This window comes from Drosophila subpulchrella, unplaced genomic scaffold, assembly GCF_014743375.2.
Source record: "Drosophila subpulchrella strain 33 F10 #4 breed RU33 unplaced genomic scaffold, RU_Dsub_v1.1 Primary Assembly Seq53, whole genome shotgun sequence".
NCBI lineage: Eukaryota > Metazoa > Arthropoda > Insecta > Diptera > Drosophilidae > Drosophila > Drosophila subpulchrella.
The window spans coordinates 530,100-552,801 of NW_023665690.1; the positions used below are offsets into that span (position 1 = coordinate 530,100).

Here is a 22,702-nt window from a genome sequence, read left to right on the forward strand (position 1 = left end):
AAAAGTGTATTTGAAATTTGGTTTTGTTTATCAAAAACCATTGTAATGAACTTTTTTTTATATTTTTGCTCCGTACGAAATTAGTGAGACTAGCTCAGTAGATTTGTGCGTTCGTCCCACCATATTTATGGTTAACGTGGCCGACCGGCTAAACAGTAACAACAGTTCAGAATTTTGGTTATGAGGCGTTTATAAACGGCTCCGGATCCAAAGTGTATGGAATTGTGCTGATGCTTCTCGTGCGACGACGTCTCGGTGATCCTTCGTGCTTGTTGGCCTCCGCCGCACCGGATACTTCCACTGCCAGTCGTAAGAGATGGCGAAGAGTTGGGCTGTTGGGGCTTAGGGATGGGACAACGTTCTCTGACTAGGGTGCGACGGTGTTACGTCTGCCCAATACTGCTTGAATATTCGGGCATTCGTTCGACGTCGCCAGAGCTGTACTCGTAACAGTCGACCGGGTCTCCTCTATACTCCTCCCAAGCACTTGGTTCCCCATTAAAAGGAATCACCTTTCATACCGGACTCAAGGTAGTTAACGGCTGCGCTTTCCAGACTTCTGTCAGGATCGGCAAGATTCGCCGGAGCCACGGGCAATCAAATAGCTAGAGCAGTCCTCCTAAGTGTCGACCGAGTTTTCACTCAACTTAGCCGTGTATTGCCAGCTACCTTTGTCTCAATTCGGTGACTATGCTGTCCCGAATGTATCGACCTAACGATCTTGCTCCTTCCTGACTTTCACTACTGTATACGTGTTCACTCGTGGTTTGATTATCGATGACTGGTCCAGCTTAAGGCGCTGGCTCCGCTTATATAGGCCTCCAGGTACCGTTTATCCTCGGCCCCTCCTCGTCTCCTCTGTAAACGGCACCACACCAGAATCTTAAGTCCACGGTTTTACCGTTCGACCTTTCGCCTTCTGCACACGGCAACACATTAGAGTCCAAAAGTAGGCGCTGTACCGTTCCTTCCTTTGGTCGCGACACATAAGCGCTCTTTCCTTTTTCGCTCCCACTCCTTCTCCTTTTCTCGACTTAAGAGAGTCTTAGTTACTCCCGCCGTTGACCCGCGCCTTCTTGAATTTCTTCACTTTGACATTCAGAGCACTGTGCAGAAATCACATTGTGTCAACACCCGCTAGGACCATCACAATGCTTTGTTTTAATTAGACAGTCGGATTCCCCAAGTCCGTGCCAGTTCTGAATTGATTCTTAATTGATAAAAGTTATAATTAATAAGAACTAATTGGCTTTTAAAATTTAGCAAGAAAGTTCCACAATTGGCTACGAAACTAAAATATCCGGGAAACAAGTGACCAACATAAATGCCAGACACTCTATTCACCCAGAACGAGCACATAAACCATGTAATTGTTTCCCAACCAAGCCCGACTATCTCAATCTTCAGTGCCAATCCTTATCTCGAAGTTACGGATCTAATTTGCAGACTTCCCTTACCTACATTATTCTATCGACTAGAGACTCTTCACCTTGGAGACCAGCTGCGGATATTGGTACGGCCTGTTAAGAAGTTTGCGTGTCGCCATCATAAATTATCAAGGTCCGAGGAGAAAATATCGACATATCATGTTCTTCTAGCCCATCTACCATATCTCTCTGCGAAAGACTTCCATGGTAGTACGGCTATAAAACAGAAAAGAAAACTTCCGATATCTCTTGACGGCTTCTTTATGGTCGTTCCTGTTGCCAGGATGAGCACGAGGCCCATATTTATTAACAAACGGATACTCAACACGTTACGGAATTGGAACCGTATTCCCTTTCTTTCAAAATGATTCAAGTATAATAATTAGCTTAATTTATATAATATATTTGTATGGCATTTGTGTTTTACTTGAAATTTTTCGGCTTTCGCCTTAAACTTAGCACCGACTAACTCGTGATCATCCACTGTTCACACGAAACCCTTCTCCACTTCAGTCCTTCAAGGTCTCATTCGATTATTTGCTACTACCACCAAGATCTGTACCAATGGCAGCTCCATGCAGGCTTACGCCAAACACTTCTACGCATACCATTGTACCTTCCTACTCACTAAAGTTTCAAAATTTATATCACAAGTAATATAAATCATTTAGCGGTAATGTACAGGTATACAACTAGTTGCTTCGGCAGGTGAGTTGTTACACACTCCTTAACGGATTTCGACTCCATGATCACCGTCCTGCTGTTTTAAGCAACCAACGCCTTTCATGGTATCTGCATGAGTTGTTAATTTGGGCACCGTAACATTACGTTTGGTTCATCCCACAGCGCCAGTTCTGCTTACCAAAAGTGGCCCACTGGGCACATTATATCATAACCTTGAACTTCATATCAAGAAAGTTAAGGTTCTTACCCATTTAAAGTTTGAGAATAGGTTAAGATCGTTTCGACCCTAAGGCCTCTAATCATTCGCTTTACCAGATAAGATTATTTTATATAACATTAAAATGCTCCATCTATCCTGAGGGAAACTTCGGAAGGAACCAGCTACTAGATGGTTCGATTGGTCTTTCGCCCCTATACTCAATTCTGACAATCGATTTGCATGTCAGAACTGTTTCGGTCTTCCATCAGGGTTTCCCCTGACTTCAACCTGATCAAGTATAGTTTACCATCTTTCGGGTCACAGCATATATGCTCAAGGTACGTTCCAGTTAGAGGCATAAATAATATAAATATCATTATACATAACTATATAGAACGCCCCGGGATTGTGTTAATTAGCTATAAATAGTTAAAAAACTAATCCCATTATTAGTCAAGTTAATTACGCTATTAGGTTTATATCCCAATAACTTGCACATATGTTAGACTCATTGGTCCGTGTTTCAAGACGGGTCCCGAAGGTATCCTGAATCTTTCGCATTGTTAATCATACAAGTGCATATAAAAACACAAAAAACAATGATAATTATGCCATTATATAATTCCGAAAAATTATTTATTATAGCTACAATTGTTCTTAATAAATTAAATCAGATTCTAATCCTTCGATTTCATAAAATAATTGTCTGTTTCAAATATACTTATAATATGGTAATACCTAATAATTGAATACCCATGAACTGTAGTTACCTTTTTGTATATTGATAACTCATTTTTATTTTCGAAAATTCCCTTTTTTATATAACAAGCAGTGGCTCCTGTATCTATTAAAATCTTTAACTGCTTCTTGGTTTTTCGGTCTGTCCTATTTAAATAAGGCATTCCCCTGTAGGGGTCTGGTCTAAAAAATGATCTTCGTTGATATTGTTTAATTTGGTTACTTTATTAGCTGGCTGATTTACTGTTCCATCTGGTTCCCTTTTCTGAGCTTGAGTTTGCTCTTTATTTTGATTAGTGCGATAGTAATTTGATCGATTATTATTTTGATAATAATTATTATTGTATCTACCTCGATTATTATTTGCCTGCCAATTATTATTCGGCTGCCGATTGTAACTACGTTTATTCTGGAGTTGAATCGGTGGATTAACATCCATTGGCTCGACGGCTTGCTGCTTTTGATTGTTATTATGATTATCGTTTTGCCAAAAATTTTCCTTTTGTGGCCAATTATAATTCTGGTTATTACTCCAATTATTTCCAATTTTATTAGTATCATTGTTCTGTCGTTTTTGATCAAATCGTAAGTTGTTTCCCTGATATTTATTTTCATTTTTAAATCCATGAAACCTGTTTGCAAATTGAGCACGGAAATTGTTTGATTCTAATTCTTGGACCTTTGCCAAAGCATTGGGTAAATCTGGTGGATTTAATGAGAAAAGAGTTTCTGAGATAGATCCATTTAGCCCAGATATAAAAATTCGTAAAGCATTGCTCCTTATTGCTTTGTTTGTTTCTTTGGCAATTACGCTGTCCTTTCCGTATGTCATTATGGTTTTGTTTATTAGTAGAGTCATTTTTTTTATTGACTTCATTATAGTATTCTGTAACTGTCATTCGTCCCTGCCTGAGGATACTTAGCTCTGACTCGAGAATATGTATTGGTCATTTATCGCTATATATAAAGTCCAATCTAGATAAGATTGCTCGAAAGTTTAAAACGGTGCCATGATTGGTAAGAGCATCATGGGCAGCTCCCAAAATTGTATTTCGTAAAATTGTTTAGGCGATAAAATATTGTTCACTTTGAATTTTATAGAGACTCTACAGTTTCTGCGGCTTCCCCCCAACCTACATATTGTGTTGGTTCCCCCGTGAATTTTGGTAAAGATTTTACCACTTCAAGTGTTGTATCGCATTTTATTATTATAATTATAAAAATGTTTGACTATAGTCGCATTTTATAGTTGGGTCGATTATTTGTATTTTATAATCCTCCACAGTGTTTGCATCTGTGGCTAACTTTCCTTCTAAACCTTCTATTTTCTTGCTTACTTCATTTAATTGAACATTTATCAATCTATTTATTAATTCCACTGTTAAGCCGCCTGCTGTGGCTATACTACCTGCAGAAAAATTTGGTGCTGAACCTCCGGTTGCCATTGTTAAATTTATTTTACCAAAGCTATTTATTAAATCTTCCAGATTGTTTCTCGATATTTTTTATTAAATTGCGAATCTATCTTACTTTTTATCAATGTTTAAATCTTATATTATTTTTTCTTAAATTCCCTGATCTTAGATTATAATCTTTAATTTTTTTATTATTGAAAATTAATTTCTCACGAGACTGTCCCGATGGGGTCTTCCTTCTGTGAGGTTGTGGGTTGATCTTCCTTCCTGGATTCAGTAGAAATTATTGGCGATAGAATCCCCTTTCTTCCTTCTTTAATTTTTCCTGTTTCAGCGTGTTGTGATTTTGTTGTTGTTGTTGTAAGAGCTTGTTTGTTTAACTGTTTTAGTTTAGTGCGTTTCTGGTTTTGTGTTCTTGTATTTTTTTGATTTAAGATTTTGGTCCACCTTTTTTTAAAATTCACCTTTAAATGGATTATTTCATTTTTATACCCGTTACTCGTAGAGTAAAATGGTATACTAGATTCGTCGGAAAGTATGTAACAGGCAGAAGGAAGCGTTTCCGACCCCATAAAGTATATATATTCTTGATCAGGATCACTAGCCGAGTCGATCTAGCCATGTCCGTCTGTCCGTCTGTCCGGATGAACGCTGAGATCTTGAACACTATAAAAGCTAGGCTATTGAGAGTGTGTGCAGATTCCTGAGCTTCTTACGCAGCGCAAGTTTGTTTCAGTAGAGTGCCACGCCCACTCTAACGCCCACAAACCGCCCAGAACTGTGGCTCCTACAGTTTTGATGCTAGAGTAAAAATTTAAACTGAAATGAATTGTTCTCATCAATACCTATCGATTGACCCAAAAAAAGTTTGCCACGCCCACTTTAACGCCCACAAACTTCAAAAAATCGTTAGTATGAACGCGGATATCTCGGAAACTATCAAAGATAGGGTATTGGGATTTCAGATTTTGATTCCGTAGCTTTGTACGCAGCTCAATTTTGTCACGTGAATATGCCACGCCCACTATAACGTCCACAAGCCGCCCAAACCTGTGGCGCCCACAATTTTCATGCTAGAAAAAAAATTTTATTTTTTCATTAAATAATTTTTGGAACTTTTTATTTAACGCGGCCCCACGGGCGCCAATTAAATTCGTCGTTTGTAGATGATTTAAAAAAAATTTAATTTTTTATTTTTAAAACTCGGGTGATAAACCTTTATTCTTAAAACACAATTAATACAAGACACTTTTTAAAACTTGTGAACCGATCGCGGTCTCGGGTAAAATAGGACTGGCTCTTAATTCTAAAAAATTATCCAATGAACCTCGGCCAGAAGCTTTCCTTTTCTTAAGCTTTTTGTTTAAAATAAAAGCTTATGCTGAAACTGTCGCATCTCGTTGTGAAATGAAATTATGCTGACCGATGCAATTTGATTGAAAATCGGAACGCAATATGTTCTGAACTTAGAACGCAATACTGTGGGCTTCGAACGGAAAAGTTTGGGCTTCGAACGGAAGCTTGTGTTTACTTTACGATTGGTTTATTTATCTTAGCAGGACGGTCAATGTCGTTGAAGGCAAGGGTAACATAGCTGAGATTGAATTCAAAAATTTGTTTATAAATTCCATATGTGGAACCGTTTCACGGGTTGGATAACTGTCATATGATTAAAAAATGCGGTTTACTTGTTACTTACTATACCCTTTCTAAAGCGAAAAATATCCTACTACATAATTTTTACTTCTTGAGTAAACAACACAATATGATTTTTTTTAAAAATGTTAATTATAAAATGTTTTAAATATTTAAATCAATTTTAACGGACTAAATTTCTATAACTAAACTAAAGAATTATATTGTAATAAAAATGTATAAAAAGTAAACATAACATTATAAGTAAATTCAATTTACTCTTCGCTGTTGGCGCGTGCCACTGCACCTATACCCTTTCTAAAGCGAAAAATATCCGACTACATAATTTTTACTTCTTGAGTAAACATCACAATTTGATTTTTTTTAAAAATGTTAATTATAAAATGTTTTAAATATTTAAATCAATTTTAACGGACTAAATTTCTATAACTAAACTAAAGAATTATATTGTAATAAAAATGTATAATAAGTAAACATAACATTATAAGTAAATTCAATTTACTTAATAATCAAATAATATACTTTTATAAATCAATAAAGTTGTTTTCGATATACAATGATGAGTAGGGTGGATATGTATGTTCTGGACCACTTTTTGATTGTATGTTCTGGAACAGAATTCTTATCGCTGGTGCGGGGGCGCTTATCGCGAGTGGAAGTTGTTGTTGTGGAAGCTTCTGGGGCCGCGCTCACTTCCCCTCCCCCTTCCCCTCCCGCTTGTCCTGGGGCTTGACCCTCTGGGGGGTTGCGCTCACTTCCCCTCCCCCTTCCCCTCCCGCTTGTCCTCGGACTCTCACTCTCGTTTGCGATAGCGCCCACTCCGCCCTCCCCTCCCACTCCCAATCCCACTTGACCTCTCACTCTCGTTTAAAAGTTATGTATGTATATATATTATTTTCTTCGGTTTACAAACTCCTGTATTATGTGAATATTAATATAGTACAAAAAATTTGTAACCATAGAAAACAATATACGCTTTTTATCTCACTTTACTTTCTCTGAATTTTTTTGAAGCCTTTTAAAAATATATTTTTTTTGACGTTACTCGTTTAAATTTTATATATGTATGTATATTATATTCTACGGACTACAAAAATTTCGTATTATGTGAATATAATTATAATACAAAGAGTTTGTACCCCATAGAAAACAATATACTCTCTTTTTTATCTCACTTCACTTTCTCTACATTTTTGAAGGCTTTAGAAATATATTTTTGATGTCATCGTGACAAAAGATCTATTAAATATATTAAATTTTTCCACACAATAACAATAAAAAGAATATACCCTTTATCTCACTTCACTTTCTCTGCATTTTGAAGGCTTTAAATATATTTTTGAAGTTATCGTGTTTAAAGATGTTTTAAATATATTAGATTTTTCCACACCATAACGTTAAAACAGTATACTCTTTATCTCATTTCACTCTCATCGCATTTTGAAGGCTTTAAATATATTTTTTGATGTCATCGTGGTGCAATATCTATTAAATATATTAGATTTTTCCACTCAATAACATCAAAACAATATACTCTTTTACTTCACTTTCTCCGCATTTTTGAAGGCTTTAAATATATTTTTGATGTCACCGTGGTGCTATATCTATTAAATATATCAGATATTTTTCCCATGATGGCACAAACAATATACTCTTTTATCGCATACTTCACTTTTTTTTATTTTCTACACACACACATTATTGAAGGCTTTAGAAATATCTTTTTTTTGTTATCGCGGAAAGAGTTCTTCTATTAAATAAGTAGCAAATCTTTTTCCGCGACACAAAAAAAAAATACATTTTATCTCACATCACTTTCTCTGCATTTCTGTTTTTTTTTTTTTTTTTTTGAAGGCTTTAAAAATATATTTTTTTCTGATCGCGTAAAAAGATCTATTAAATATAGCAGATCCTCCTCATCGATACAGAAAAAAATATACTCTTCAACTCACGTTACACACACACACACACACGCACGATCGTTGAAGGTATTTGATATATTGTTTCTGTCCAACGTTCCAGTGCCATACTTTGTGAATATTAATACAAGCAATAGGCCGTTGTACAGAAACAATATTTTTTTTGTTTTGTTTTTAACAGTGTATATACTAGTTCTCACAAACCTCACATAATATTGTTTTTTTTTTTTTTTTTTGGGACTGTAAGCTGAAATGAGAACGTTGCATATTAAGAGATTCTATTTTCAGGAGTAAATAAGTTTTTACTAATGTTGATAGGTTAATATATATGTATATATGTATATAGGTTATTATTAAATATGTGTATATAATTAATTTCGCCTTTCAATTCTCTCAGCCAAATCCTGGTAGCGTTGCATTATAATATAAACTCCTACTTTGAAGCGTTTTCTAATGTTACGCGAAATCTTCATATCGGTGTCTGATATGTGTGCGCCCTATCGTCATCAATTTCCTCATATTACGTAAGGTCTGTAGTTCAAAATCGGGTAGAATATCTTCATACTCAATACAAAATTCGTCTATTTCTTTTTTTAGGTCCTCAACTTCGTCTGTATTAACGAATGTTTCAATCTCATAACTGCTTAATTCTTTCCTATTTCTGTATCCCACACCGAAAACGTCATCATTATCTTCAATAATAATTTTAGGATTTTTTTTGCTAAGTTTTCACGCAAAAAGCGATAGCGTTGCATTAAATTGAAGGCTTCCACATGAATTGCCCCCTGATTGGGCGTAATGCTCTGTAGTCCCCTGGCGTAAGTACTGTTCCTACTGACAACAGTTTTTTTATGGTACGTAAGGTCCTCAGATCGGTGCTAGATATTACATCATCGTATAACGTACGAAATTCTTCAATTTCATCCTTTAACTCTCGAATTTCTCTATCAGCAACATCAACAGCGTCTTCAATGTTGATAGATCCTCGTTTAGCAACAGAGTTAATAGTGGTGGATCTAACCAACTTATTGGGTCGAGGATCTTCCTTTTCAGCAGCAGCAGCAGCAGCACCAGCAGCATCAACAGTAGTACCATCATCAGTACTAGCAGCATCACCATCACCATCAATGATAGATTTAGAAACTTGTGTTTTGGGGCCCTTTATTTTTTTTTTGATTAAAAAAATATAAATAAAAAAAGAGATGAAGAATAAATTGTAATTTTACATTCTTTTTTTATGTTTTTTTTTTTGTCTAGGCGCAGCAGGTATGGTTATGGCGGAGACCTACGTTATTATCCTCAATGGTGTCCTCAGGAATTTGAGTTAAGATCTTGTAGTCTTCTTCTTCTTCTTCTTCTGAGGTTACGTAACCGGGTTGTCTGTGGGTACACACCACGCATTTGCAATCGGAGCATCGAAGCGCTTTCGGTGGTCTAACCAATTTGCTTAACCAATTTGAATCGGATGCTTCTTCTGCTCCTACTACCACTTGCTTGAATTTGATCGTTTGTGACTCCATGTTTACTTTTGCTTGCTTAGTTCTGGTTCTAAGTCTGGATGTTGGTGGTGGCGGCGGGTTTTATATTGTTCACGTACTTAGCCAATGTAAGACAATTATGAAATGCCTTTGAATTCGACTGTCCCAGCGCTATTTATTGACAATTTTTCTCTGATTGACTGTGTGTATGTGGACGCTATATTTTCTCGCAATAACTAGCAAATACATAGTAATTGTTTTTTGTTTGAAATCCCTTTTGAACACCGGATGCGCGATAACTGCATCCAATGCAAAAAAAAAAATTATTAATTTGTTTATTTCTACCCCCACGCTCAATTTTTTTATTTGAGTAGGTGGCTTGCTAAATTTTTTTGTTTTTTTTTTTAAGTTATGTGAAAGATAACGAAGAGAAAAAGGGGTTTAAAATTTATTGGCTGAGTGGGTGATAACAGTATGCTTTGAGAAAAAAATGCGATTTAAATTCACAACTGCGCAATAAGTGCACACACACACACACACAATCACTTGCAATACAAAGTATGTATTTTTTTTTTGTGATAACGAAGAAATAAAGGGTTTTAAATTTATTGGCTGAGTGGGTGATTTTAATTCCCAACTGCACAACAAGTGAGTGATAAAAAAATCCCGCTCTCGCCCTCCCTTCCGCTCTCGCTCTCCCTCTCGCTCTCCCTCCCGCTCTCCCTCCCGCTCTCCCTCCCGCTCACCCCAATATTAAATACGATCTTTTAATTTCACCACAATATGAAATATTTTTGTTTTTTAAATATTTTGAGGACAATAAACATTATTAAGTTCGTAATTATTATTATTAAGAACTGCTGATGCTGTATCTTCAGTCATCGCAACTTTGATGCAGTCTATATAACAAGAAAAGATTATTTGAAATATTACAATTGCAAGATAGACTAACAAAAGCAATAATACAAATATAATAGTAATGTTAATATGATAGACATATTTTGGTACAAGTGGTGTTTTTGAAACGTCATCGTTGTCTGCTGCTGCTGTTGAGGCTGGTGCTTTGGTGCTGGTTGTTGTTTGTGTTGTTGCTGTTGTTGTGTTGTCTGCTGCTGCTGATGAGTCTGGTTCTGTGATGCTGCTGGTTGTTGTTTGTGTTGCTGCTGTTGTGTTGTCTGCTGCTGATGATGATGAGGATGGCTCTTTGGTGCTGGTTGTTGTTTGTGTTGTTGTTGCTGTTTCTGTTGTTGTTGTTGTCGGGGGTTGTGGTGTTGTTATTGTTGTTGTTGTTTGATTTGAAGTGATTTTAGCGACTGCGCATACTAACAGTAATAGGAATACGTGAAAATGCATTTTTTTTGTGTTCGAAATGCTGGAGAGAGAGACTCGAGAATAATTTCCAACATACTAAATCTACTGACCAACATACAGTCAATTTTATAGCTGAATCTATATACTATATATCACATTCTATCTTGCCTTAATTTTTCCCATTTTCTTTGTTTCCTTTTTACAATCTCTCGCTCTATAATACACACACACACACACACAACACAGGAAGCCTTCCACTTATTATTCGGATATACTAGATGATGACGATGATGATGATGTCGATCTGAAATATATAAATCAAATAAAATAATTGATATATATATATATATTTACAAAATTTGATAGGAGGTCATAATTTGTAATGCGTCATGTTCATCAACCAATTTTTGTTGAATGTACTTGGAATGTTGTTCTTTTTCACAATCTACTACATAATCAGCAGCAGCAGCATAAGTTGTACTCATGTCTTTATTCGTTTCCATTTGATTAAAGGTAATATTTAAATTTTTAATATGTTCTAATCGCATCGTATATCGTATATTTTGGAGAGTCTCTTTATCCTCGGGCGACAGAATGTGTAGATAATTTTGAATGAAATCAATAATTTTTTTTGTAAATGTCATTTTTTTTTTTGTGTTGTTATTATTGAATATTCATATGCAAAACCTGTTGATAATCATTGATGTTATACGTTCCGATGTGTCTCTCTAACTGAAGGTTGGTGGGGTTGGCTTCATCGTAATAATCATCTCCCTCATCGTTGGTAAAGTCTCGTTAAAAAAAATAATTTTTCTCTAACAGGTTTCGCTCATTGGTATTGCTTACAGCATTATAGTGATGACAAAAAATTCGTAATGTTTTCTTTGTGAAATCGCTATGATAATTGCATCGAATATTGACAATACTTCTCAAGTATCTTAATTTGAAATATCTACAAATTACAGCGGGTGCATCAATTATTCCACCAATATCCTCTTCTTTTCTAATTAACTCTTGGCGGAAATTTTCAACTACCTCATCGATCGTGGGGAAAGTATGAGGCATTTGCTCGAATAGTACCAAATCTCGTTTAAATCTATTATCATGTTGATTTTTGTTGTTGCTGGTGCTGCTCTCTCGAATCACTTCCACAAATGCGGTATTAAGTTTAAAAATTAAATTTACTTTGACAGTCAATGTTTCGTTTACAACGAGATCAAAACTAGAGTATTTAATTTCCGTTTGATAGGGAATTTTTTTGATATCAGATTCGCTTTTTACTGGCGCTATTCCGACGACGATTCCAAGTACAAATAATAATATCAAAACCATAATTATTTTCATTTTTTTTTGTATTTTATTAATTTTTATTATGCGATTATATACTTTCCCTGTGGGCGAATGCTTAGAGACCAGTTTAACAGAATTGTGATTAAAGAAAAAAATGCATGAATGCATGAATAGTATATAGTTATAAAAAATACAAATTTTTTTTTTGTCGTCTCTCTCTCGGGCTCTGGCTTTGGCTCTCTACTGATTATTGAGTATTTGATGCATTTGTTTTGGGCTGATAGCTTAGCAACACTAGTAAGTAAATGCATGAATAAAGTATGTGTATATAAATATATATATATATAGGTATAAGTATAAAAAAGATTAAAAAATTTTTTTTTGTCTGCTCTCTTTCTCTCGGACTCCGGCTCTCCACTGATTATCGTTTATTGGCTGCGTCTGTTTGTTTGTGTTGTCATCGACTTCTAGCGCGTGCCCCTCTCTCTCTCTCTCTCAAGTGATTGTCATCGTCTCAGTTTGTACATAGTTATTGATGTCTTCGTTGAGGATAATGTTATTCAGGGTGTTGGGGTTTTTTTCAACAAATGTTTGTTCTACTTCACCGTTTGCTAATAAACGTTCAATTATGATTGTTTCAATATATTGCTTGCATTTTATATTTAGTGTTCTCTTCTCATAATTGCTTTTATACAAACAACGAATTGATATAGCCGACTCTTTATATTGGAGATTAAAGTGCCTATAGAATGGTACTGTTGCATTCAATATTCCTCCAATATTTTTCTCCTTTTCTATTAGGTTTGCTTGGAACAATTCAATTTAATATTATCCTCAGCATTGTCCTCATCGTTAGCTGTTGATGTTGATGCTGCTGGTGGTGGTGGTGGTGGTGTTGACGATTCAGTTATCAATTCCACCCACTCACTGGGTTTTATTGTTGTGGTTGGTGGTGGTGGTGGTGGTAGTGGTGGTGGTGTTGATGATGATTGTCTCATAAATTGTAATGAGAGGTTTACTTTTAACACCTCGTTGTTTGATAATGTTATATTAAATTCTACACTTTTTGTATTTGCATTGATACTATTGGTGATATTCAGAAAAGAAGCAAATTCAGGATTCGGAGTAGGATTACAGTTTCCTCCCGAATTGCAACCGAATAGTAAAATAATTGTAATGATTATTATTCGCAACATTTTTATTTATATTTTTTTTGTTTTTATTCTCGTTTTGATTGTAGTTTCTAGCTTGCAGTTCGACTTGCTACAAATGCTTGCTTGCTTGCTTGCATTCTCACAGAGAACGAAATAGAAAAAATATTCACATATATGTACGTACATATATTTATAATATTTTTCTAACCTCGTTTGATAGCGGTGTATATTCGAATAATTTATCATGAATTATGAGACAGTATGCAGATGTTTTTGAAGATTGTTTTTGTGTTTTAATCTCAATTCGTATATCAATGGTTCCACTTTTTACTGCTTCATTTTGATGCGTTATATCTAAGACAATAATGGGAGCCTTATTTTTATAAGTCTCTAGCGATAATAACGGTTGTGACTCACAGCCGTAGTAACTTTTTTGAAAATTGATATACATATCGTATAATAGTGCATATCTATTATAAGAATAATTTTGATTTAATCCGTCATACGGATATACTTCAGAATTGAGATATGCTTTCACATCGACTAAATCACAATCAACATACTTCTTATTGTTTTTAAATGCGATAATAACATAGCGAGGGCGTTCAGTTTCAGCAGCTAATTTAACACTCCAAATAAATGTAGTAGTCTGTGGAACTACTGGGTTATAATATATATCCCAACTCCTGAAGGGAATCAATAATGGCGTTTGATTGTTTATCACATTAAACATGTACAATTTATAAGCATCAGACAATTGTACATGAGGCATTTTCCAAACAATGCTCGAAATCGTCATTTTCAATTGACTCATTGTTAAAGCTACAGCAGTGCTCTTATAAACATCATCGTTATCTTTTCCTCTTAATAGAACTAGCTCGTGTTTCCCATTAAGCAATATTTTATTGTAGTCTTCAGCAAATCCAAGTAACAGATTCAACGGCACGCAAAAATTAAAGTTTCCTCTTTCAAGTTTTAAATGGTCTGTGATGGACCATCCACAATTTTCGAGCAAGTGTTCTTGATTTTCTTTAATTGATAAATAATTTTTTTAATCGCTTGTTACACCCAAATGTCGTGTTCGATCAATTTCAATACCATTCAATTCATATCGAATTTCACTAAATAGATACGCCATACAATTATTCAATAAAGCTATTGTGGTTTCGATTTGATCATCAACTTTTGTGATATGCCCTTGAATGTGAAGAAAACTTTCGCTCGGCAACACATACAAATCTTCATTTTGTATGGCAATCCGAATTTCGTCATTGTTCTCATACGATCGCAAATAGGGTGAATAACTATGATAATCTTTCTTTATTATTGAATTATCAATAGTTGGTTTCTCGAGCACGTTAATTATATGTAACATTTTTTTTTTTTAATTTGAATCCTAAACTCAATAAAAATTTTTTATTGCACTCCGTTAATGGGATTTGTTTTTGTTGTCGTCGCCGTCGTTGTTGTTGTCGAGTAGCTAATCTGGTCAGCGTTGGTGAAGCGAGTGAGGGAGAATTGAGTGATAATGCCTTTTTATAGACGTTGTTGTTGTTGTTGCATGTAATCATTTTTTTTATATTGGTTTTAAATGTAATCTTATTGTAATTCTTTCACCGCGAAAATTAATCAGATTACCGTCTTGATCACAGATTTTTAAAGTTATCGAATGTATTTCTTTTGTGTTTACTGGTAGATATATAACATTTTGTGGTACCTCAGTTATTTTATATCCAGGACTAACGACAAGCGCAAACTGATGTAGTGTGTGTGTTGTTTCGTTGTTTATATATGTACCATTTATAATATTGCATTGTAAACAAATTGTATTAATTTTTGTGATATCAATTGCCTTATCAGAAGTATGTAATATATTAGGGCTTAATATATTCGAAGTGAATCCCAATAAAGAGCCGATTGACTTTTCCTTATTGAAATATATTTCATCAGTTGCAGAGAATATTTCTGAACTAGATAAAATTTGGGACTTCCGTCGGTCTCATTCTGTGTTAACTTTCTATATTTTCGCGTCAATAGGTCGTTAATATCGCTGATTTCGTAGGAACCTACGGGGATTTTTATCAAATGTTTACCAATATGAAATAAATTATTGTCTACGTCAACGTTTGGAATCGAATTATAAGTGTCCTGGCTGATTAACGCACACTGATAGTTCTGTTCAAGTTCAATTGGAGGAAAATAATCTGCAACAAGTACTGACGTATTGCCTGTTAGTGTTAATGTTATCGGCATCTTAACGGTTCGGGACGGAATGAAATGTTTATAGACTTTACACATACACATATATAGTATGCTGCGTGTGTGTGTGTGTGCTTACAAATCAATCCAGGAATTATGCTCTGATGAGAATCCTAACCATTTAACGAATGCTCTACCATTTCGACGTCTAATAACCTTCTCCACTAGATATGTATCGGGAAATTTAGTTTTCATCAGCCCATATTCGTAAAATCCTCCCTAAATATCATTTCCCCGATAATCTTTCAATATATACGTAATGGGATTGGTATTTTGTATCCGTTTGATTTGGAATATCTCAGTTGTCCAGTTTGGAGTATAACCTTTTTCGAACACATGTTTATATTTACTTATTCGCACATAATCGTCAACTTTGAATTTTGGTTTATGAGTGATTTTCAGATGATTGTAAACGGTTTGGAGGAGTAATTCTTCATTTAGAAAACTTACATCGTTTGGCGCCATCAGAATTGTTTTATGGTTTGTGTTATTATATTTAGCAATCAATGCCTTATAGATATTAATCCATTTGTAGCTACCTTGATAGCTGAACTCTTTCCACATCATATTTTTGATGGTTCTATTAAATCGTTCAACGATGCTGGCTTTTAAAATACTATACGTTGAATAATGATTATTATGATTTAATTTCATCAGATTTTGAAATGTCTTATTGAAAAATTCTTTACCATCATCTGTTTGTAAGTTTTTCGGTTTTCTTTGTGCGTCATCGAAAATGCTTTTCATACTCTTTGTGACGCTGTCTCCTGTTTTGTTTTTAATAGCAACAGCCCATGCTTGCTTCGAAAACGTGTCAATAACAGTTAAAAGATAACGATATCCCTTATTATATAATTGATAGGGTATCATTTCAACTAAATCGGCTTGCCATAAATCATCTATCCCCTTCATTATCACACGTCGTCTGATAAAATTTTTTCGTCCTTGTCTATGCAACTCTTCGGTGAGTTGTCTTTTATCCGCAATCAAGTTATTGTTGTTGTTGTCACTCATTTTGTTTATTTTCAATACCTTTGATAATAATAGGGAACTGTACTTTAATTATTTTCACCTCATCCGTAGGTAGCTGTGTAGAGAGTAATTTAAAGAGAACGTCCTCAAGCCGTTGAATATTTTCTTCTAATCGCTCTATATACTTAGTATAAATATCTTGAGAGTAGTCTTCTAGAGCTAATTTTATAAGATTCGCACTTTCAGTGACATCTGATTGAAGGTTTGTTTCCAATGTAATTATTTTGCTTTTTAAAGTATTTATGCTCTGTCTCAAGCTGTTTAAATCACTATCCGTTTTCTCTTGTCGATTTAAAATATATTTTTTTAGACTTGCTCCTCCTCCTCCTCCTCCTCCTACTCCTCCGGACGACAAGCTTTCACCATATTTATTAATCTGATTCATTTTATTATATTTGCCTCTCTAAGCTCTTCAATAATGGATATAATTTCGTTTTTGTGATTGGTATTTCCAGCACTCTCGGATGCTAATAGTAATCGTAATCTCTCGATTAATTCATTCGGATCATCCCAATACTTGTATCCTCTATCCTCCTTGGAGTAAGATTTTGTTGTTGCTGCTGCTGCTGTTTGTGTTGTAAGCAAACCTTTACCAATAAGTTGTGTTTTCGGTTTGAATAGATTTTTTATAATATGCTGATACTTAAATGATTTAGACCCCTTAAGTTGTGAAATATTCTGATATTTTCGTTTGTGTGCGTTTGTTCTTAACATAATATCTCGATAATTTTTCAAGTCTAGATTTGAATAATGCGCGGGCTTCGTGTGAAATAGCAATTGAAATAGACCAGGAGTCAATTTCCATTTTTCCTTATCAATAATAATTGTATTATTATTATATTTCAATTTACTATTGGCAAAATACCATTCACCATTTTCTTCTATATTCAGACCATACAACATGTCCAATTGTTTTTGACTTTTTAAAAGCTGAATATTACGCAAAAACGGTGATTTCTTGATCGAAACTTTTCTCTTGATTGCAATTTGTTTTTCCTTTTTGATCACATTGTTGTTGTTTTGTTGTTGTTGTTGTTGTGGTTGTTGTTTTGTTTTGTTATATCTTGGATATCTGGGTCCATTTATCAAAAAACTTTTCTCAAGCATAGAATCTCTTTTTTCGATTAATTTTAATCTTTTATTAGAGGAAGAAGAAGAAGACTGAGGCAGAGGTAAATTTTCTGTGTGAGCACTTCGTTTTTTTGTGTGTGTGTGTGATCTCGGCGTAAAATTTATAATGTTCGACGACGACGATGTCTGTGCTGTTTTTTTAAATCTATTAAATTTGGGACCATTGACCTTACGACTTTTTTCAAGCATAGAATCTCTTTGTAGCAGATTAAAAGGTAATTTGTATCTCTTGTTATTAGGCTGGACTGCTGCTAAAGATAAATTCTCAATGTTAGCATTACGTTTGAGATTTGTAAAAAGACCTAATTTTAAATCATAATCATCATCATCAACAGCAGCAGCAGCAGCAGCAGCAGCAGCAGGGAGAGCTGGGGGGGCAGGGGGAGCAGGAGGGAGAGGGAGAGGGAGAGCAGCAGATGTACTACTATTAACTACTGCATTGTGGTCGTCGTCGTCGTCGTCGTTGCCGTTTTGTGTGTGTGCAGGACTGTTTTTTTCTAATAAATTAGAGTATTTTGCTCTTTGACCATCCAAAAATGAAGTATAGTCCGATAGGATATCGTTGGAAGTATCTATCAAGTCGGGTGGGTTGTTGTTGTTGTTGTTGATTATTGGAAAACTCGTTATTTGCGGACGATTAAATTCCATATCAAACACATTAGCATCATCATCATCATCAGCATTAGCAGCAGCAGCAGCAGCAGCAGCATCCTCATGCTGGATGTTTCTGCGTTGATAAGGTCTTCTTTTCCTACTGTTTGCATTATAGGATTTAAATTTTCCCACTTTTATCCCCAAATCGTTGTTGTTGTTGGTGTCTAGTCTTCTTCGCATAACCCTCTTTGGAGAGTATCGTCTTTTGTGTTTAAGCATTTCAACATGTTGTTGTTGCTGCTGCTGCTGCTGCTGCTGTTGTTCTCCTTCTCGACGACCTCGATGCTGATGATCATCATATTTTATCAGTTCACGCTTATTATTGTTGTTGTTGTTGTTCGGGTTAGTCGGATTCTCAACGTTGTATTTATTTGCCTTCTTGTTCTTTTTTAGAAAATTTTCCGCAATCACATTCAAAGGTTTTGTAATTGGTTTAAAGGTATTTTCCAGCATATTAATTTGATCCATTTCATTCGACTTCATGCTCTTCAATTTCTGTGTCAACAACAATCTGGTTTGAACCAGATCATCCAACACTTTAGTCTTATTTTTTGATTTCACTATTGCTGCTGTTGTTGTTGTTGCTGTTGTTGTTGTTTGTTTAAAAGCCAATTATTTACTAGTAAAATATATGATATTATATATATATATATATATATATATATAGCTGATCCAAAGCTGATCCAAAGCTGATCCAGAGCTGATCCAGAGCTGATCCAGAGCTGATCCAGAGCTGATCCAAAGCTGATGCCGAGCTGATCCAGAGCTGATCGAGAGATGATGATTATAGATGTATAAAACTATCGAATCCTTTTCTATATCGTCCTTTATCAATATCATTATCTTTACTTATGAGAACAAATTCATATTTTTGCTTCCAGCATTCCTCACAAATTTTTATAATTTGCTTAAAAGTCATATCGCCTATAACATGATCATTGTGTTATCGCCGTTCTATTTCACTTTTTATTCGTATTTTCTATATTGGCTTAAATTTACACATGTGCTCGCTAGTCTCTCTTATATCGCAGTGTGACCGTTCTCCGATCTTTACAATATCCTTATCGTCATATATTAGCTTAACTTAGTTTTACATTGAATCGGAATATCGGAATTGGTACATAAATGCGGAAGTTAGCATGTAAATGATATTAATACTAAATAGTCATCGGCATACAGCTTATTCTATGAACCTCTCTAATATACTGCTAACAGCTCGGCCATCCTGACAATTAGATCGTCCTCGATCGTGAGTTTCTAGTTTTGTATCTGTACGTATAAGCTAATTAGAATAGTTATGATATATATGTGCACAAAGTTGGTTAGTTATAAATAAATTAGACATAAGTATTAGACTAACATTTTAGGAGTTACTTTCACACTGATTACGCCAATCTGCCCATTTCCGCAACCGACATGCTTCTACAATTCCATCATAGGGAATTTGGCTAATTTGACAATTTTCAATATCACTTACAACATACCTATCGTTTGGCAAAACTTTTTTAACGATGTATGGTCCTTTGTACTTTGGCACAAATTTTTTATTTGTACCAATTGTGGTGTCAATGTTTCGCATTACAACAAAATCGCCTTCTGCGAATTCTACATGATTTTTGTGATTCTTCTGAAAATATTCCTTGCTTCTTTTCTGACACTGTTCAATTTTATCTGAAGAGTTTTTGCGGACATTTACTAAATCACACTGTGGTATATCATTTCTATCATCTAAGTATTCTGTTAATGCGTCAATATTACAACCTCTCTGCTGAACTCCAAATAACAACACTGAGGGTAATTCTTTCGTAGTTGAATGCATTGAATTATTAATGGCATATTCGGCCTTAACTAAGAGTTTGCTCCAATCCTCGTGCTTAATTGGTTCAGTTATCTTGGCTAGCATCGCTTTTACAGTCCTATTTACTCTCTCCACCTGGCCGTTCGCCTGAGGTGACGCAGTTGCTACCTTAACGTGTTCGATATTATTTTCCAATAAAAATTTTGCAAATTCTAATGACGTAAAACATGTACCTCTATCACTTACGATTCTACGTGGTCGACTGTAATATTGAAAATATTTCGAAAAACAAATGTTAACTTCTTTCGTACTCGTTGAATTTACCGGAAACAATTTAACGAATTTGGTAAATCCATCAATAATTACTAACAAATGTTTCTTTTTCGATATGACTGAGGGCAATGGTCCAAAATGATCTATATGTAATGTATCAAAAGGAATTGGTCGCTTGGGTATATTATGTAGTGTTCGATTATTCGCATGTGTGGGTACCGTAAACATGATACAGTTTAAACAATTTCCAATAAATGCTTCTATTTTAGATTTCATGTTCGGAAACCAATAATGTCTCATTATTTCCTTTAAACATTTCTCTGTACCTAAATGGCATAAATTTTCATGAACTCTTCTAATTATATGGGATTCCATTTCAGCTGGTACATATAACAGTTCAATATCATTCTCACCTAATCGATAAACAATTCCGTCATTCAATATAAAGTTCTTCACAATTCCAAGTTCTAATTGTTCTTTCAATTTTACTATAATACTATCCCTATTTTGCGTTATCTGAAGCTGAAGATTAATGTCGTCACTGTCAATTACTGAAACTATTTGATCTTTGTTGTCTCTTTCCTGAATATTCACTACAGGTTCATACTCAAAATTCTCATTTAAGGCTGAAGGGTATCTACTCAATGTATCAACATGTGTCATATATTTTCCACTACGATGCTTAAGGGTATAATTATAATTGGCCAACTCTAAAGCCCATCTGGCAATACTTGAATTAAGGCGTCCTTTTCCTAGACATAATACTACTGCATTACAATCTGTCACTATATTAAATGGAATTCCTTCTAGGTATATTCTAAATTTTCGTAATGAGTAGACTACAGCTAAAGTTTCCAATTTGAAGCTTTCATATCTTGCCTCTAATTTTGTTGCTCTTTGTGAAAAGTAGGCTATTGGGTGGAACTTGCTATCATCCTGTTTCGCAATAAGATTCCACCAAATCCCTCGCTACTTGCGTCGCAATGCAATTCAGTTTCTCGGTTCGGGTTGTACAAAGATAGTATAGGAAATGAAATTAATTTCTCCCGAAGATATTCAAAAATATTGATGCAATCTTCACTGAGTTCATACTTAGCGCCTACTTTTGTGAGCTCTTGCAATGGTTTCGCTATTTTTGAGTATGCCGGAATAAATCTCCTAAAGTAAGAAAATAATCCTAAGCATTTTTGCATTCCATGGCGATCTTTTGGTATCGGAAGATGTTTAATAGTTGATGTGTGCTCATAATTTGGACTGATTCCTTTTCCACTGAGTGTGTACCCTAAAAATTCAATGCTTTCGTAAGCGAACTGGCATTTACTTACCTTAATTTCTAATCGGTACTCTGCTAAAATTCGTAAAACTCTTCCTACCGTCGTAAAATGTTCATTCAATGTCTTCGAACCTATAGCAATATCGTCGATATAGACTACTACATTTCCTTCGCGAATCAAAGGTTGCAGAATAAAGTTAATAAATCTCATGAATACTGCGGGTGCATTCATGAGTCCGAAAGGCATTCTTGTGTATTCATATTGACCGGAGGGTGTTACAAAAGCTGTATACTGCACTGAACTTTCTGCTACTTTCACTTGGTGGTATCCACTTTTCAAATCTAAAAGTGTGAAATATTTGTTTCCTTCTAATCTTTCTAAGCAGTCATCTATGAGGGGAAGCGGGTATCCATCACGAATGGTTATCTTATTAAGTTGTCTATAGTCTACACACATACGCTTCTCTCCGGATTTTTTCTTAACAAGTACAATTGCGGAACTATAGGGCGAATTGCTTTCTCTTATAAATCCCTTTTTCAATAACTCATCAATTTTTAAATCTACTTCTTTCTTTTCCTGATATGAAAGTCTTCTTGGTACAGATCGTACAGGCTCTTCCGACTTAAGTCTTAGTCTCATTTCATAGCTATGTTGGATAGCTGGGATGTTGGATAAACTTAAGTAATTTAATCTTATTATATCATTAAGCTCGCACCTATCCTTATCACTTAACTTCGGGTCAATGTCAATACTTTCATCATCCTTAAATACATCAATACTATATATGTATGGTATGCTATCATTACTATCTATTTTACTCTCATTACATAATTCTTCAAATCTTCTACTGCTTTTCAATGGGTCACTGTCTCGATATGTTTCAATATTCACTAAACTCTTCAATGGTTCACTGTCAATGTTCAATCTATTCAATGATTCACTGTCTCGATTTGTTTCAATATTCTGTAATCTATTTAATGTTTCAATATTCACTAGTCTCTTCAATGGTT

At 34.9% G+C, this 22,702-nt stretch overlaps 1 protein-coding gene across 1 annotated transcript; it reads right to left on the reverse strand.

The window, feature by feature from the left end:
* Positions 1 to 19,322: 19,322 nt before the first annotated feature.
* Positions 19,323 to 21,347, reverse strand: LOC119562500. The gene is made up of 2 exons (XM_037875710.1): positions 20,446 to 21,347; positions 19,323 to 20,145 (listed from the first exon to the last, which is right to left on the reverse strand). The coding sequence occupies exons 1-2, from the start codon at positions 21,079 to 21,081 to the stop codon at positions 19,711 to 19,713; spliced, it is 1,071 nt and encodes a 356-aa protein (XP_037731638.1). The 5' UTR covers positions 21,082 to 21,347; the 3' UTR covers positions 19,323 to 19,710.
* Positions 21,348 to 22,702: the final 1,355 nt, after the last annotated feature.